Below are 18271 nucleotides of genomic sequence, written 5' to 3'. Positions count from 1 at the left end.
GCAGTAATGAATGACAATTTAGGCTACACACACACACACACACACATTCAAATACCCACATTTCACCAATAACTGCAAGACGTTACGAGCACCTCCCGTCCTCCCGATAATTTTCAAACATGTCAAAAAAAATCGGATGCTGTCGGTTTCAATTTGTGGCGTATGTGCGGTTGAACGAGACGATTTGGCGATTCATCTGAAGTTGACCAATCAGAAGATGACAAAAACCATATAGTCTATAATAATTTTAGTTTAATTATACAGTTCTATTTTTTATTTGTTATTCCGAATGTGCCAAATTTGCCGTTCAGCTTTATGAATGAATATGCCTGTTGTATTTCCGGCAAAACGAGCAGAAATTCAGAAATGGCCTACTCCCTCGAGTTCTTTATGAAGAACAGAAAGTCCATGCTTTTCTCTGCTTTTCAGCCATTCTCTTTGCCATGTCCTTTGTCTTCTTTTTTTTTTGGACGTCACAAGCTGCCTGCCACAAAGAAAACTATTTCGTCCTAAGAATCCATATTTTTATGAATGGCGCGAAAAGTAATGATTACGTCAGAGTTTGTAAAATCGTAGTAAATTCGTGTCGTGTGTGACTGCCTCTATACGATTTTCGGATAAACTCAATCATGACATGTGCCAGAGCTCACGACGTTCCAACCTTCAAAATCGCACCATGTACGCTCGCCTTTAAAGGGCTAGTTCACCCAAAATGAAAACTCTGTCATCATTTACTCACTCTCATGTCACTCCAAAACAATTTATGATTGTCACAAAATAAGATATTCTGATGGCAGAATTGTAATTTTTGTGTGAAATAATCTTGTAGCTCTTTCTTAAGGCCCATTCACACCGAAAAACAAAAAGGATAATAACTATATTAGCATTCACACCAGCGGACAATAATGTTATGTGAACAATTGCATTGCACACTTTAAAGTAGGAAGGATTTTGATTGGCTGTCCATGTTTTCATCATTCATCAGTTGGAAAAGAATCGCTCGTTCCTCGTAGTTGTAGTTGTGTTGCACTATTCTCTTAGTGTCACAGTGTGGTGCGGGAGAGAAGCACAAATACGAAGAAGATCACAGTATAAAATCTTTAATAATCTACATAAGGTTAATCCATCATAGGAGGGTAGCAAACACACGTATCCATAGACGAGACCAGACAAAAAAACACTGAACAGAATGCAACTAATGCTGCGTTCAAGTCCTCCTGGGACGTTCATACTTACGAGTTGACAAGTCGTAATTACAACGTCAGGTGCGTTCAAGTCAGTTTAGTCGGCACAAGATGGCGGTGTACCTTCTTTTAAAAAATTACAAGAAAATACAACAGGGTCTGTTAACTCTGCTTATAGAAAATGAAGAGCAAAGAATTCGCATCAGGTGTGTTTTTCACCTATAGGTGCAAAAATTATAGCATTTTTTTACTTGGATTTCATTAACTAGCTGCGTAACAAGAACATTACCAATTTAAGTTTGTAGGACAACTAAACTATCAATTTAAACAAAAATTTAGCGTCAACTACAGACGTTGCATCTATCGATTCCGCCATGTTTCTCACTGACACACCCCCAACTCGGAAACTCGGCGCTTAAAGAAAATTTCAAGTTTCCCACTCGTAATAACGACTTTGTGTTGGCGTTCATGTGCGTTCAACTCGTAAATACGATCTATCCGACATGACTTGAACGCACCATTATATGGGGAACGTAAATGAGGATTACGACTAGACACATCTGAACCTAATGACACAATCAACAGGAGACAGAAACTAGGTCACACAGAGAACATGGGGAATGAAAAACACAACAAAACATCAGTAACTGTGACACTTAGAGTGATCTTTTAAACTTTATGGTTATAGTTACAGTTATGGTTCTAAAGTGGTTTCACATTGGAAGTCAGATGGTGACCCAACTTAGTATCAAAATTGTTTATCATATGAAAGTAAAAAAATATATATATATTTAAAATGAAACACTGACATTTTTAAACATTGCTTTTTCATGTTTTGTTTTTCCTTCCCACAACTAATTGTCATCACTCCCGAATACAGTGGGATCCAAAAGTATCCGACCACTGTTGACAATCATTCTAATTTAATATAGATTTATTAATTACAAATTATATTAGCATTATGTTAGCATTGGGTAGCTATTTGTTGTCCAGATTTCTCCATAAGTTTGGCATTGTATAGGCTACCATTGTGATAAATAAGTACACATTAGCATACTTTTAAAAAGAGTAGGCTACTTATAAATAATATAATATATTTAAAACAATGTACTTATGTGCAAACTGAATATAAAGATTCCAAATATTATATCGCATGTTCATTGTAATAAAATTAATATTGATTATAGATTAAATTGATATTAAATACAGTATTTGGCACATTTAAGTAAGACTTAAAGCTACGCAATGCAACTTTTTTTTGGTATGAAATTAAAAATGAGCGAGTACATAAAATCATCTTCCAAACAATTTTTTTCTTTTCATCCTAAGAGTAGAACTTCAGAGTGCTTTCTGACCCACTTATTTAAGACTTAAGTATGTCTTTATAAGTAATTTCATAATTCTATTTTCTTTGAAATATGGTTAAAGTTTACTGCCAAATGGTAAACTAAAATATATGCTCGTAACTTGTATGTCATGTATGTAAACATATTTCTAATTACACAGTTGTAATGATGCAATTGCAATTTGGTGCATTTAAAATATATTAAATTAATTAAATAACACACTACAATTAAAATTATTATCAAGTACTTTGCATGTGCACTTTTTAAAAACGTGTACTTGAGTGTTTTAAGAAACAATTTCATGAAAGTGGACTCTCTTTATAAGGTTAAGTGGCATTTTATTTCATGAATATTATATGATCTGCAAGTACAGTTTTTCTTTTCTTTTTTTAAAAGTGCACATTTAATACAATTAAGCACACTTCTTTTTCACAAGGGTATAAAAAAGGCATTGTAAGTTCATGTATGGCTATTTTCTGATACAACCATACTTTTATGATGAAATCTATTTATAGTTTAAAACATGTGGCTCCATAGCTCTTCTATGAAATCTGCAGTAATTCCACTCAGTATAGGTCATTTGTATAGTTAATGTGGATGTTTTTTTTCTTGGCATATGCTTTGTTTTGTCTCCATCTCTCTCACACACTCACTCATTTCTTGTTCTCTCCATCTCTCTCACACACTCACTCATTTCTTGTTCTCTCCATCTCTCTCACGCACTCACTCATTTCTTGTTCTCTCCATCTCTCTCACACACTCACTCATTTCTTGTTCTCTCCATCTCTCTTCGTCTCTGATGTCTTCTATTTTCTTCAAAAGCTTTCAACACGAGTTGCTGTCACACATAAGAAGATGATACCTGCCATGATCAAACGCACTTGGTCTTTTCCAGACCTCTCCAACACACATAAAAATGCAGACGGATTTACACAAACATTCCCTCACTCACTCCCTCACACATCTATTTTGAGAAGTTTCTCCGGGGATAAAGGCCAGCCTTGGTCAGCTAGACGGAATAGAAACTTTGTGCTGGGTTGCTGTATCTCTTCATCTCAGCAAGGTGTCGGACAAGTCTTTTAATAACAGGCGCAGACTGAGAACTGCCAGACATCACTGCCAGAAATGTGACTGACTATCAATGTGTTCAGAAAGCAGACAGAGGAGAGCAGTATTTCTGCCAACTTCACCAAATATCACCACAGTGATCGGAATCAGAGATACTGCTGTAATTCACAAAACTGTCTACTATAAGCAGCGGGACTCAACCGGTTTTGCTTTAAAACCCAGAGTTTACACTGGACATTAAGCAATTACCCGGTATCAAAGCTGTCTTTAAATTGTAATTTACAAAAAAAACATCCTTAAAATGACCATGAAAACAATATCAACATTACATGCAAATTAAATTGAAATTTTGATTTGTTTCATGCTCCCAGCAATTAAATGAAGAAAATGAAATTAAATGAAGAAATTAATTCTAAACATATGAATTCAAACTTAAAACATGTAAATAAATATCACTTTTCAAATTATAAATAAACATACTATATGTAAAACTGTATGTCAAAATGTAATTAATTCATGTTTATAAAGCAACAATAAATAATAAATCCCTTTTTAAATGCATCTTTTGTAAATCCATTTCCCGATGCTTTTATATGTATTTAAAATCATTCAACTGAATCATTATTTAATATAAGTAATGAAAGAATATTTAATATAAATAATGTTTAAAATGTATTTAAATCTAATGTTTAAAAAAAAATGTACCCCCTTTTAAAATTTGATATTTATTTTTTTATTATATATTTTTATATTGCATTTTATGCAGGGTTATTATAGCTCACTAAAAATAAAAAATAAAACCATTGAAAAAAGTTATTTGAAGTAAAATCAACTTTAACTGAATTAAAATATAAAAATATATATTTAAAAAATAATAATAATTTATATTACTATTTTATTTCAGCTAGTTGCCAAAGCAACTTTTCTCATTTTTATTTACAAACAAGCACAATAAAACACACACAAATGCTAAAACCTTGACTAAAATTAAAACGAAAACAGAAAATATAAATGCAAAAACTAATTCAAAATATTAATAAAAACTATAAGAGCACCTCAAATACTAAAATAAGATACTAAAATAACTCTGATCTTATTATTTGCATTTAGCATTGTTTTCCCTGCTGTCCGTGACGAGAATAGAATTGTGACTCCTTTTTGTTGCAACCCACCAAATGCAGGAACTGCTGCAATAAAGTCTTAATTGAACCTCATTGAAAAGCCTGTGTCACACATTCTGGGACTAGGAGTAAACAATATGTGTCCTGTCACTGAACAGACACTTTTCTATGCTGTGTTTTTCCGGCTCCTGAGGCTGGTCTCTTTCCAGAGTTAACCTAATCCCCGCTTCTGTTCCGCTCGGAACGTTTTGAACAGAATGACGTTGTGTGAAATGTCGAACCCAGTGTCTGGATTTGCCCTCCTTCTGACTGAACCATAGTTCTTCATATCAAAGTCAAATTACAGAGAGATACAGAGAAAGACAATAAAAAGAAGATTTCTCCATTTCACTCAGAAAAATAAATAATTCAATAAATACATTTTTCCTCATTAAATGGATTAACTTCAAAAGAAATGATTTGCACTTCAGACAAATGTTTAAAATGATCAATACTTCAGTTGCATCAATGGATTACAAAAATATTTTATTCAACATTATTTATTCATATTTTATTCGTATAGAGGATGGGGGGAGGTGCAATGTTGAGATCAGATGACCTGTGATACCTTGCAATCCAAACAAGAAAATTATAATAGTCAATTATTGTTATACCTTGTTATTATTATTCTTATTATTATTAATAGTAATAATAAGTGTTAAAGTGTTCAAGATAATGTACAAAACAAACATAAATACGCTATGGCTCAAAAAAATTGGCATTGCTATGATTTTTTTAAATTATATTTTTATTCAGCAAAGATGCATTAAATTATGTCAAATATAATTAAATGTTAATAAAATATATTCAAATATATGAAACATATAAAGATAATATTTCACATTATTAATGTTTTTGACTGTATTTTATCAAATAAATGAGGCTTCGGTAAACATAAGAATCTTTTTCAAAAACCAAAAAACAAAAATCTTACTGAGCTGTAGTTAAAGCCACACAACTTTACTGTGCTGTTTGCAGATGTATGTTGGAACTATGGTTTCGGGAAATGCCTAATTGTTGAATTGCGTCTTTAATGGACCACTCTGTCACGCTGTAAACTGGCCTGTCAATCATCTTGTCACAGTTAACATCCTCCACATTTCATTTCATTTAACTTCCTACCGTATTGGAGAGAAAATAAGTAGTTCGTTGCTCTGCCAGCCGTGGGTTTTTATGCGGTGAACTCTGCTCATATTTTTTGCGTAAAGATGCATTTAAAAGTTAATGGCCAAACAGGTGGATTGTACAATGGAGTGGATTGTGGGCAATATTAGACATTAGAGTGTGCACGGATCCACGCTTCAAAAATCTACCTGAAATAGTAGACCATCCGGGGACTTTTCAACATACTATGCTTTGAGACACACTTATTGTAATCTCGCATATTTTATTTTAGGATAGATAATATGAACATTGGGATGCAGGGATAGTGTGCTGCAGAGATGATGCATTTTTATAGGCCAAACTGGTTGGCATCACCCTTGTTCCCTCGACAGTGTTTTTATACAATAAATAGAAATAGCATTGTTCCACTGGAAATTTTGGATTAAGGCAGAAAATAAGCTCTGAAAATAAGTTTTGATTCAAGTCTATGATTCATACACGTTTTGTTCATAAAGAAGCCTTAATATAATCGGCAGAAGTAAAAAGCCAAATGTACAGCAGGCATCAACATCACTAAACTTCGAACAACTCATTCAGTTTCTGAAAGCAAACTAGTGAGTAGATGAGTTTTACTGTTCAACATGACGACCCCGACAACCTCTGTAGTCCCATTTAGCCACTTATTAGCAGACAACAACTAACTGTGAACTAACAAAAGTGAAAGTTTTAAACACACACACACAACACTAGTGTGAAAAAACTGTGAAAATGTCTTAAACTTGTTAACCACTGGATTTATTTCAGGCATTTAACCAAAAACCCTTTCAAAAAATTAATTGACTTCAGGATGATGGAACCAGAAGATACAAAAATACATCATCCCTGCAACATTCTGTTGAGAGGTCCATTTACAGTACTGCATAGTTAATAGTGCATTGTGATGTCCACGCCATACCATGTTGACAGACTACATGTAAGAATTATTTCAACCCTCTTCCCCTTCTACTACTCAACACTCGGTGAGTGTGTGTGTGTGTGTGTGCATGCAGCAATAAATGCTGCCTAATTAAGCACATAGATCAAATGCCCTCTCCGTGGACCTGTGTATACTGGCACTTGCTCTAGAACATATGCCATGTTGAGTTAATTTCCCTGCTCCACAGAACAAGACAAGCGAGATGCTTCGTGGATCTGACAAAATCCCTACACTTCACGTACAGCACATTAAAACATGTAAAGGCACAGAGATACACAAACACACATGCTGCCTGACATGAGGGTTCTTTAATTAGACCCTATAGTTGATCCTAATTGGCTTGTGCATTTCTAGACTTGGGAGAGCAGGACCAATCAAGCCCATTAGAGGAGGACGCAGGACACAAAAGGTGTATGTGTGTGTGTGTGTGCGTGCGTGCGTGTGTTTTACAGGTTATTTTTGGGTTTTAAGATCTCACACACCCGTTGTGATGGGGGTGAGGCAGATTGTGATTAATTAGTGTTGTAATAAAATGTGATTAATGTGTTTCATTTGAGTAATTAGGCCTGTGTGCATACTGGTGAGAATGTTGTCTGGGCGATGCCTGCAAAGACTGATAGAGATGGTCTGACATGTTGATTTTTTTTATTTTTTATTTATTTATTTTATTTATTTATTGCAATACTCTTACATTTGTTTGCATTGGTTAATGCATTAGGTATCATGAACTAAGAATGAACAATACTTGGTTAATGTTAATTTTCGGTAACACTTTCCAATAAGGTTCATTAGTTAACTACTTTAGTTAACATGAACTAAGCATGAGCAATACTTCTACAGCATGTATCAATCTTAGGTAATGTTAATTTCAACATTTACTAATGCATTATTAAAATCAAAAGTTGTGCTTGTTAACATTAGTTCATGCACTGTGAATTAACATGAACTAACAATGAACAACTGTATCTTCATTAACTAACATTAACAAAGATTAATAAATACTGTAATAAATGTATTGTTCATTGTTTGTTCATGTTAGTTAATACATTATCTAACATTAACTAATGGAACATTGTAAAGTGTTACCTTAATTTCTAATATAAGTACTAATATGTTTTTATTTAACTGCATTTAACAAACATTTCACAATGAAAAATAGTTTGTTTATAAACTAGCATTAGTTAATAAAACAGGGTTTCCCAAATGGAATCATAAAAAAAGTAAAATTAAAGTGAATAAAAATATGAACAAACAAAATACAACACCTACTAAAAGATGTCAAAATATGTTATTTGTTTACCTACATGTAATTTGACCATTAGCCAACATCAGAGAACTGTAAACATGTGAATGTTTTGTTAAATTATTGAAATTATTGAATGTCTCTGGGTAACCATTTTAGAAAAGAAAAAAAATATTTATGTAAACATAAAAATAAACGTATAGAATAATAGTTTAGTATGTCTTAAAACCAAATACACAGGAGCCCGTATTTTCTGTGAAATAAAAATACAATCTAGAATCTAAATCTGGACTATCCAAACTTATTCCAAAGCACCGGTCAGACTGAAACTGGCTGTTATTGGTTCCAAGGTTTAACCACAGCTAAAACATTCAATTCAGTTCACATTCATTTATATAGTGCTTTTCACGATACCATTTCAAAGCAGCTTTACAGAAAATGAATGATTCTACATTACAATTAAGAGTGATCTGTTTATAGAGGTGACTGTGTCAAGGTAATATCCATATGGCAGAAAAGTACAGTTCTAAGATTATACAACTCGTGCAGTTAATGTATGTCATGTATTCATTTAAAGGGATAGTTCATCCAAAAATGAAAATTACCCCATGATTCACTCACCCTCAAGCCATCCTAGGTGTATATGACTTTCTTCGTTCAGACGAATACAATTGGAGTTATATTAAAGAATGTCCTGGCTTTTCCAAGCTTTATAATAGCAGTGAATGGGTGTTGAGATTTTGAAGCAAAATAAAGTGCATCCATCCATCATAAAAAGTGCTCCACATGGCTCCGGGAGGTTAATAAATGCCTTCTGTTCACTATGTTCACGATAGTGTCACTCCAGCGGATGACGTAGGACGTAGGCGTAGCGTACCGGTGAGAATATGCTTGTCTCGCGAAAAAAAAGTTTTGTTTACAGCAAAGGAAAACTCAGTAAATATGAGTAAATCATGGGGTGGTTTTAATTTTTGTGTAAACTATCCCTTTAAGCACAAACAATGAGCAATGATTACATGATGTAATCACATGTCCTAAACAGAAAGCTTGAGAGCACTCTCAATCTTTGCATGATTAGTTCATCGTATCACCCATAATGCTAATTGTAACTTGTAAATGTGACCGTGGATTTAAATTTACCACCAGGAACACATTGAGGGGTTCTATTTACTTTAAGTTTATTCAGTTAAAGTTTTACTATCAAAAGTGTCTTCTCACTTTAATTGACAAGAAGGTTCACAAAATGAACAGGAAAAGATGAAGTAGCAAAATAAAATTTAGATAAACAAAATGAGAGCTTTCACAGAGCTGGTGATACCAGTTAAACCTCCTCACAGCTCTTCATTACTCAGAATGCAATTTTCAAAATGCAAAAAACCAAATACAAAAATCTCAGTGCAAAAAGATGGAAAATCAAAAATACGAGTAATGTAACACGATATCACAATGTTACCATACAATACTGCAGTGGGAATACTGTACAAAGAGAACAAAGCAACATAAGTACATTTTTATATTACCCACTTACACATCATTTGAGGGAAATGAGAGAAAATAACACTCACATCAGAATGAGCTCCTATATAACACCTCACGTTCACTCAACAAAGGCTGAAATCCTCAACATTGTTGTACACTGTCTAGATGTTCACATAAAGAACAAATCACATGAAAAACACAAAAACCATCTACAAAAGAAAGTGTATAATAGTTCGTGAAACACTAAATGAACAGGCATACACCACATGGTGTGACGTCATATCATCGCGGACATTCTACACGACATAACTTTTTAAATATGACAGTTCGCCGAATTAATACAACAAAATATACATCCACAATTGGTATTTATCCAAAATATAATAATAAAACATTGTATTTACCCATGGATGATCGCAAAAACTCCACAATTTCGCTGCACGTCTTACCCAAATGTCCGACGGTGAGAGCGCATGCGTACCGTCTCATTGTGTGTGTGTGTGTGTGTGTGTGTGTGTGTGTGTGTGTAATCTCATAGTGGATAGTGAACATATGTGTCTGCCATATTCCTTCCTAAATCCAGCCTGTGTGTGTTTGCATGCGCATATAGGGGTCAGTAGTGGATTTGTCCCGGGGCTTCACATGTTAGCAGCAAATCTGTGTTGCAGGAGTGATAGATGGTCTATTCTCTGCTGTCACAGGTGTTGTTAGTCTCACTTTCCATAATTTTGATGACAGGGCAGTTTAGACTCCGTCTGTGGCCATAACTTGAGAGAACTTCAGTGTGGGCGATATACAGCGTGATTCGCTCAGCCAGGGCAACACTATAAATCCGGCTACCTGTGATACATGCTGTTTATTAGGCAATGAAATATCATCCAACATGACCAGCGGACTGCGCCGATGGCTTGCTGGGTCCCTGTCTTCCTTGAAACAGTCATTTGAAAATATTTTAGATGTTGTGGCTTGCATACATAATAACATTCTGCTGGGTTTTTTGTTGTTGTTGTTGTTGTTGTTATTTTTGTTTGTTCTGAACATGCAAAACAGTTATTTTTCAAGGAATACTTAGCATTACATCACTTGCTCACCAGTGGATCCTCTGCAGTGAATGGGTGCCACCAGAATGAGAGTCCAAACAGCTGAAAAAAATCACAATAATCCACAAGAAGTCCAATAATTACTTGTCTTGTGAAAATCTGTGTTTGCAAACATTTAAACAAATTCATCAAGACGTTTTTAACTTCAAACTATTGTTTCCGGCTAAAATGTGAGTGCTTTGTCCCTTTCTCCAATGAAAAAGTCATCTTGCCTGAATTAGGAGAGAAATATGCACATATCAATTGACAAGACTGACAGTTGACATGTGAAAACAGTGCAAAACAGCAAAGTATGTTTGTGTATTTTGATGTGAGAGGGCAACATGGGGATGGATTTTTCACTGGAGGAAGCGTTATTAAAGGGGTCATAGGATGCTACATGCACTTTTACAAGTAGTTTGAACTGAAATGTGTGTTGGCAGTGTGTGTACACAACCACCCTATAATGATAAACATCCACCCAGTGTTTCTTTTTTAATCTGGTTAAATGTTTTCCCCTTTCTCAAATCGAGCCGATCTCAGATGCCTGTCTGTGTGACAAAAACAGGCCCCTGCCACGATAGTTTGATTGACAGTGGCGTTTCAGGACAGACTGGACTGGTGTCTTACCTTAGACCCACCCTGAGTGAGCTGTCATCAGTCCGCCATTGTTTCACCGCCGGAGCAGATGTAGACAAGAATGACTCCTAAGCGATTGAGGTGTTCTGTTGTTGGACGTAATAATGAACATAGCAGTCGTCATTTACTCCCGACATCTGAGCCACTGAAGACGCAGTGGATTACATTGTTTCTGAAGGGAATGCGCCCCCGATCTACATAAATGCGTCTATGTTCGCGCAAATCATTCGTGATCCAGCCTCATCTACAGAAGAAGTGAGTATAATGTTTTGTAATGAATCTTTGCAAATCGCTTTTCCTAATAATGTGCTAATTAGCAAGTTTCACGATGAATGCGGCTAAAGTAAACAGTCTCTCTCAGAGCAGCTCAGAAGAGAGGGGCGGGGTCAGCTGAGCTCATTAACATTTAAAGGAAAATGCTAAATTTTAACCAAACTATGTTACAGACTTTTCATTAAGACCCTAAAGAATCATATCAACTTGTGGAAAATTGGCATCCTATGACCCCTTTAAAGCAGTACTGCAAGTCCCAAGAAGGGGGCTCTGCTCCTCTTTTATCAGCTGTTTGGACTCTCATTCTGATGGCACCCATTCACTCAATTGGTGAGCAAGTGATGTAATGCTACATTTCTCCTAATATTACCACATATTCTAGGAATAATAAAATTACAATGTATTGCTCTTATCTGTAAGATCAAAACTGAAAGTGTAATTTAAGTTCTTTTCGGTGTTATCAGGAGAAGATGCCACAAAACGCGTATCCGCGTTTGTCGACCCCAAAGGGTTAAACACCGTAGGCTGAAGCCACTGAAGACTGATTTCATAAAGGCTAATCTGCCGTTCGCAGTGTGTGAAAACTGCATTTTTATGTGCTTCATGATTTAAGCAAAGAAATTCACCAGCAAATCCAAAAGCACTAAAGTAATTTCTGCTATTAACGTTTGTGATTTCTGCAGGTAAGAGTCCGTCTCAGGAGTTTACAGCTGTCATTCAAGCGGTCACACTTCTACAGTCCCAACAGCAGCCCATATTCAAACTGATCCATGCGGTCGCCAAGTCCAAGTTCTGTGCACAGGTGAGAATATGAGAGCAAATAATGAGACTCAATGACAACTCTTCCATTATTATCTATGCTGCAAATGTACATCGGGTTAAGGGTCATTCACACTGCCAGCGATTGTTTGCTGGCGGTTACATTGTTGGTTAGAGTTCTTTCTTTATTGGCAGCCTGCACAACTGGCTATATTAAATCACAAATGAGATGTATATGAGTATAACTCACCAAAAAAAAAAAGAAAGAAAGAAAAAATTCTGTCTTAATTTTCTCACTCACAAGTCATCTCAATCATGTTCTATTCTGATTTTAACAGTCAATCAATCAATTAATCACTCACTCAACAAAACAAAACAAAACAGTTGAGGTTTCATAATACAGCTTGTTTGCATAATATTTCATAATATCATGCAACATAAAATCCATAATATTTCAAGTCCTTTAATGGTTTTGTGTGAGGAAAAGGCCAAAGTATTATTCTATTTACTAAAAATATTCAGTGTAGCTCTCAAATCTCATTTACCTGATTTGAATATGTGCATATTCAAAATTGGTGCATCAAGAGAATTGCAAGACATCAGTCAATAACAAATCAATTTTATGGTGCCTTTTGTCATTTTAAGTTGGCAGCCTGCTGGTCCCCATTCACTTTCAGTGAATGTTCTGCTAAGCTTCTCCTTTCGTGCTCCACCAAAGCAGTGTTCTTTTAGCGTCACTGATATACTATTATAGTTTTTTTTTTATTAATTCATTTATTTAAAAAATATATATATATATTTATGTTTTTAATTTTAGTTTAAAACATTTTGTCGTTTTTAATTTTTTATATGACTATACAGTTTTGTTATTAATTTATATTTATTAATTTTAGTTTATTTAGTTTTAGTTGTTTCAGTACTTAAATGTCAAAATAATTGGAATGATGGAAATGTTGCTTTTATATATATATTTTTTTGATTTTATTTCAGGACAATTATTCAAGTACAATATTTTTTATTTTATTTGATTTATTTTATGGTTTTAGTCTTAGTTTCACTTACCCATATTAGCCTTGTACCAAATACATAAAATCATAGGTTTGGAACAATATGAGATTGAGTAGGTGATTTTCCATTTTGGATGTGCTATTCCTTTTACATTCTGGAGGAAAAGTGTTGGTATATTAATTGCAGCACTGCCTAATGCATCATATCATGAACAAGATGAATGATTATCAATGCATGAATCAAACTCATTTAGAAAGCCCACAAATTTTCACATGGTTTTCCACACATCATTTTTTATTATGTCCCTGTATGTGGGCAGCAACTAATCAAGTAAAACTAGTCAAACATCTGGTTGTGTGAAAGTAGCATACACTCAGTCTGACCGCGGATTCTGACAAGTGACAGATCATGTTAGCTTCACTGTTTGTGTTCCTAATTGGTCACTGCTTCATTGCATAAAGTTTATATAATTTAAACAACTTATTTTCTGCTGACATTGCATCGGTTCAATTTATATTAGATAATTACTAAATTGAATAATATTCAGATCATGTATTCCCGTGTTTAAAAACGTACACTTTTGCATACTTTAAAAAGAGTGTTTAGTATGAAAATAATATATTTTAAAAGAATACACTGTGGAAATAAGTGTGAAAGGAATGAAATGTTTTCGAACACTTAATTGCATGTTATTTACAATTAAATGAAAATGTGTTACGATGTATGACACGTCCAGTTATTTATTTTTTAAAGATTTGAAGTACACATTCAATACAATTAAGCACACTTCTTTTCACAAGAGCTAACATTAGACTGTATCTACAAATGCCCCTAATTAACACAGTTACTAAAAATGAGAAGTCTCTTGATAATTTCTAATTTGTTGTAAATTATTCTAGTGGCTCTCACACCTTTTGATTGCCTTTTGCATGTGGGCTGTAATAATTCACATCTGCACCTACAAAAATTGGTTGCAATCTAACAATGAAAACTCATGTTTTGCACACATATGGAAATGTGCAGTGAAGCTCGTGTGTTTTAATGTGGTTTCAGATTTTAGTGCTATGGAACTGTGAGAAGCCTCCACCACCCAGAAACAAGTGGCCCTCCATCCCAACACCCTTCTCTGTCATTGAGGGCAAAAGAAAGGTGAGAGGAGAGAAAGATGATGAAATAAATAGAAGAACTGTGTGTTGGTTTTAATTCTCGGCATGCAGTTCTTTGCACAACTACACACATGCAACAAACACTATACACACATAAACACAGACTAACCTTCTAGATAAAGACTTTTTATTTTAAATGTTTGGTTTTTTTTCAATGTAAATGTAACTATTATAGATATTAGACTTTGCAATTTTAGATTTAAAATAATAATAATTTAGTGTATAAATTGTTTTGAATCATTTGAACCATTTTCAAATTACCCAAGCAAGGTTTTGACATGTTTAGTTAACTTCTGGGGACAAAAGTGCAGGTAAGTGAAGTTAGACTCAAACTTTCTGGTGGGAAGGAAACACAACGACACATAACAGGCCAGATGTCACCATTTAAAATCACTGAAATGATTTGAAATAAAGTGTGTGTGTGTGTGTGTGTGTGTGTGTGTGTGTGTGTGTGTGTGTGATATCTGCACAGCTGTGTGTGGGTGGTTATGTGAATATTCTGAATATATCTTATCATTAGCACCTTTCAGACTTTGTCTGCTCACCGTCATCCCTCTTTGCACATGTTTTACTCATTTACATCTTCTTGACGTGTTATTTGCAGAAACAGTTAGCCTGAGTAACTTAATGTGATGATTACTCTGTCTCCTCACTTATCCTGTAGTTGTTTTATCTATTTGCATGTGTTTTCTTAAGTTACAGCGTGTTGAGCTCTCTCGGCCACCGTACATATGAAAATGTGAGGAAAAAATATCTTAGGAGAAACATTATGTTTAACTCACTATTTTGCGAAGTTAACACATTTGAAGTGAGTGAAGTGACATGTGGCCAAATAGCGCTGTACATTCACTCCCCCCACCTACAATCCCTGCCGGTACGAGACTCGAACCCGCAACCTTTGGGTTACGAGTCCGACTCTCTAACCATTAGGCCACGACTTCCCCAAAAAAAAAATTTCAGATGGAGACATCCACCATGGTGTTCCGCAAAGGGAGACCAGCGAGGCCCAGAGAGAGAGGCACAGGCTGGGTTAGGTAAGGAGAGATCCCCTAGATTTGGGTGCTAACTAAGAGCGCATTTACAGTAGATTTGTGAATTTTTTGAAAAGTCGCTTAAAACACTCTCGATAGGTCCCACAGTGAGCATACGTGAAGCACAGGAGAACTCCAAATTTTCTATATTTACACTGATCAGCCACAACATTAAAACCACTGACAGGTGAAGTAAACAGCATTTATTATATCGTTGCAATGGCACCTGTAAAGGGCTGGAATATATTAAGCAGCAAGTGAACAGTCCAGTATTTAATTTAATGTGTTGAAAGCAGGAAAAATGGGTGAAATAGCAAGATCTGAGTGACTTTGACAATGGCCAAATAATGATGGCTAGACGGCTGGTTCAAAGCATCTAATGGCAAGTCTTTTGGGATGTTCCCAGTATGCAGAGGTTAGTTCCTGTCAAAAGTGATCCAGCATCAAGGTCATGGGCAGCCAAAGCTCACTGATGCACATGGGTAGAGAAGGTTACTCCATCTGGACTGATCACACAGAAGAGCGACTATCTCAAATTGCTGAAAAACTTAACGCTGGCCATGATAGAAAAGTGTCAGAATGCACAGTGCATCACAGTTTGTTGCATATCGTGCTGCATAGCTGCAGACTGGTCAGAGTGACCATGATGACCCCTGTCCACCACTGAAAACACTGACTACAATGTGCACATGAGTGTCAGAACTGGACGATGGAGCAATGGAAGAAGGTTGCCTGGTCTGATGGATCACATTTTCTTTTGGCTCAGGTGGATGGCCAGGTATTTGTGCGTCCTGTTTTGGTCCAATATGTGGTTTATTGGGGACTCTCCACAGGCATAATGGTTTTTATACTGTACAAACTGTATTTTCTATCCCCTTACCCTGATCCCAAACCTTCCCCTCACACAAAAATTTCTGCATTTTTAAATTTGCAGAAAAACACTATTTAGTATGTGATTGGGCTGTTTTGACCCAGCGGTTGGGTTAAATGTTTAACCCAACCTTCTGGGTAGTAACCCAACCGCTGGGTCAAAACAACCCAATTGCTGGGTTTGTCCCTATTTTACCCAGCACTAGGTTGTATTTAACCCAGCATTTTTTAGAGTGTAGGTAACTAATGTCCTTGGAAATCAGTTCTAGGAGGAAAATATGGCCTCTTAATGGATAAGTTAATTTCTGACCCTGGTGGACATACAGTAATATATATATATATATATATATACACACTCTAAAAATACTGGGTTAAAAACAACCCAATTTGGGTTGTTATTAACCCATGGGCTGGGTAAATATAGGACAGAACCCATCTTGGGTTAAATTTACCCAGCAAATTGGGTTGTTTTTTAACCCAGCATAATGGGTTGATTTAACCCAGCTAATAGGGTTTCAGGTATGCCTCAGGTAAACCTTCAGGTATGATATGAATAAAAATGTTACCTAGATATACAAATATGAGGTACCAGCAGGTTTCCTAAACACTCCTACCATCCTTTCCAAGCCTGTCTGCCAAAGTCTGCCAGGTTAGTGGCATCAAATCTATGAAAGACAATGAGAATCACATCTGCACACATCTGTCTGTCATTGTAGTATGAGTTATTTCCAGCCACTAAAATAACATAAAAAAAAAACATGCTGATATGGCTGTATGAGACTAAGCTATATCTAGTCAGACAGAAAAAATGGCAAAGGGGAAAGTTCAAGGGTCACCTAGACCACTTAAAAGTGCCTTTCCATTGGGGAACTGTAAAGGTCTGATGCAAAAAACACATTGATGACGCAAGATAAAAATGTATCATCTCAAGAGATGCATTATGAATCTGACATTTCAATTATCATCATCATGACAGGCAGATCTGAGTATCATTCATCAATATGCTAACAGCTTTTGGAATTTGCATTAATGGATTTGCCTTCATGTAGTTTACAGGATTAATTTTTTCTTTTTGAAAGTTGTGTGAGAACGTTTGGATGATATAAATCCAACCATCCAATCCATCCCATTTGTTTGTTTGTTTGTGAAAAATGTAAAATGTGTTTAAAAAAAAAGTTACTTCAATCAAAGAACAAAAAGTTTAGCTAAACTTTAATTCAGATGTATTACATAAAATGTAAATATAATGTACAGGTACTAGATATGCTTTTCAGTGTAAACACCATAGCAGTGTATGTACATACATTAATATGTTACTATATAAAATTATATGCCTAAAATGCAACCATCCATTTCATATAATACGTAAGAATTGGTTATATACTGTATTATATTATCCATCTTTCTATACACCAGACAAAGGTTGCCCTAATTCTAGTCCAAGTTTAGCCTTTGATGATAATAATTAAAAACACTAAATGGTTTTCAAAACCAGTAGATCAGAAACACGCACACAGTCCAGAGCTCTAAATGAAATGCAGATACTTACTTTGAAAGGAGTGTTAATTCATGCGTCAAACAAGTGTGAAATAGATAATCAAAGTTTTAATCAAAAGCCATTTGCCAAAATTAAATCATATTGTGACTAATAAGCTATCAAACGCCACATCCAAATCATAACACGCTTTTATCTGAGTCTTGATCAAGATAAATTGGAGTTGTTTAATACTGAGATAAAAGCTTAATAGAGAAGCATGAACTTGGTTTTCACTAGAAGTGCAATCTATAGAGGTCATGAGTGGGAGAGAGTTCATTCCAGAGGCAGTGTGTGTGTGTGTGTGTGTGTGTGTGTGTGTGTGTGTGTGTGTGTGTGTGTGTGTGTGTGT

At 35.2% G+C, this 18271-nt stretch overlaps 1 protein-coding gene across 1 annotated transcript in view; it reads left to right on the top strand.

Moving 5' to 3' along the window:
* The first annotated feature begins 6802 nt into the window (after positions 1-6802).
* Positions 6803-18271, top strand: part of LOC107679666 (exostosin-1a-like) — a 33868-nt gene continuing 22399 nt past the window's right edge. Inside the window, exons 1-3 of the mRNA XM_016475283.1 lie at positions 6803-6881; positions 12235-12353; positions 14372-14467. Coding sequence (XP_016330769.1) covers positions 6803-6881; positions 12235-12353; positions 14372-14467 — 294 coding nt within the window. The remainder of the gene's footprint in view (positions 6882-12234; positions 12354-14371; positions 14468-18271) is intronic.

The sequence above is a fragment of the Sinocyclocheilus anshuiensis genome, unplaced genomic scaffold (genome assembly GCF_001515605.1).
Source record: "Sinocyclocheilus anshuiensis isolate Anshui unplaced genomic scaffold, SAMN03320099.WGS_v1.1 scaffold280, whole genome shotgun sequence".
NCBI lineage: Eukaryota > Metazoa > Chordata > Actinopteri > Cypriniformes > Cyprinidae > Sinocyclocheilus > Sinocyclocheilus anshuiensis.
The sequence above is the reverse complement of the archived record's forward strand: the minus strand, read 5'-3'. Positions and strand labels throughout refer to the sequence as shown.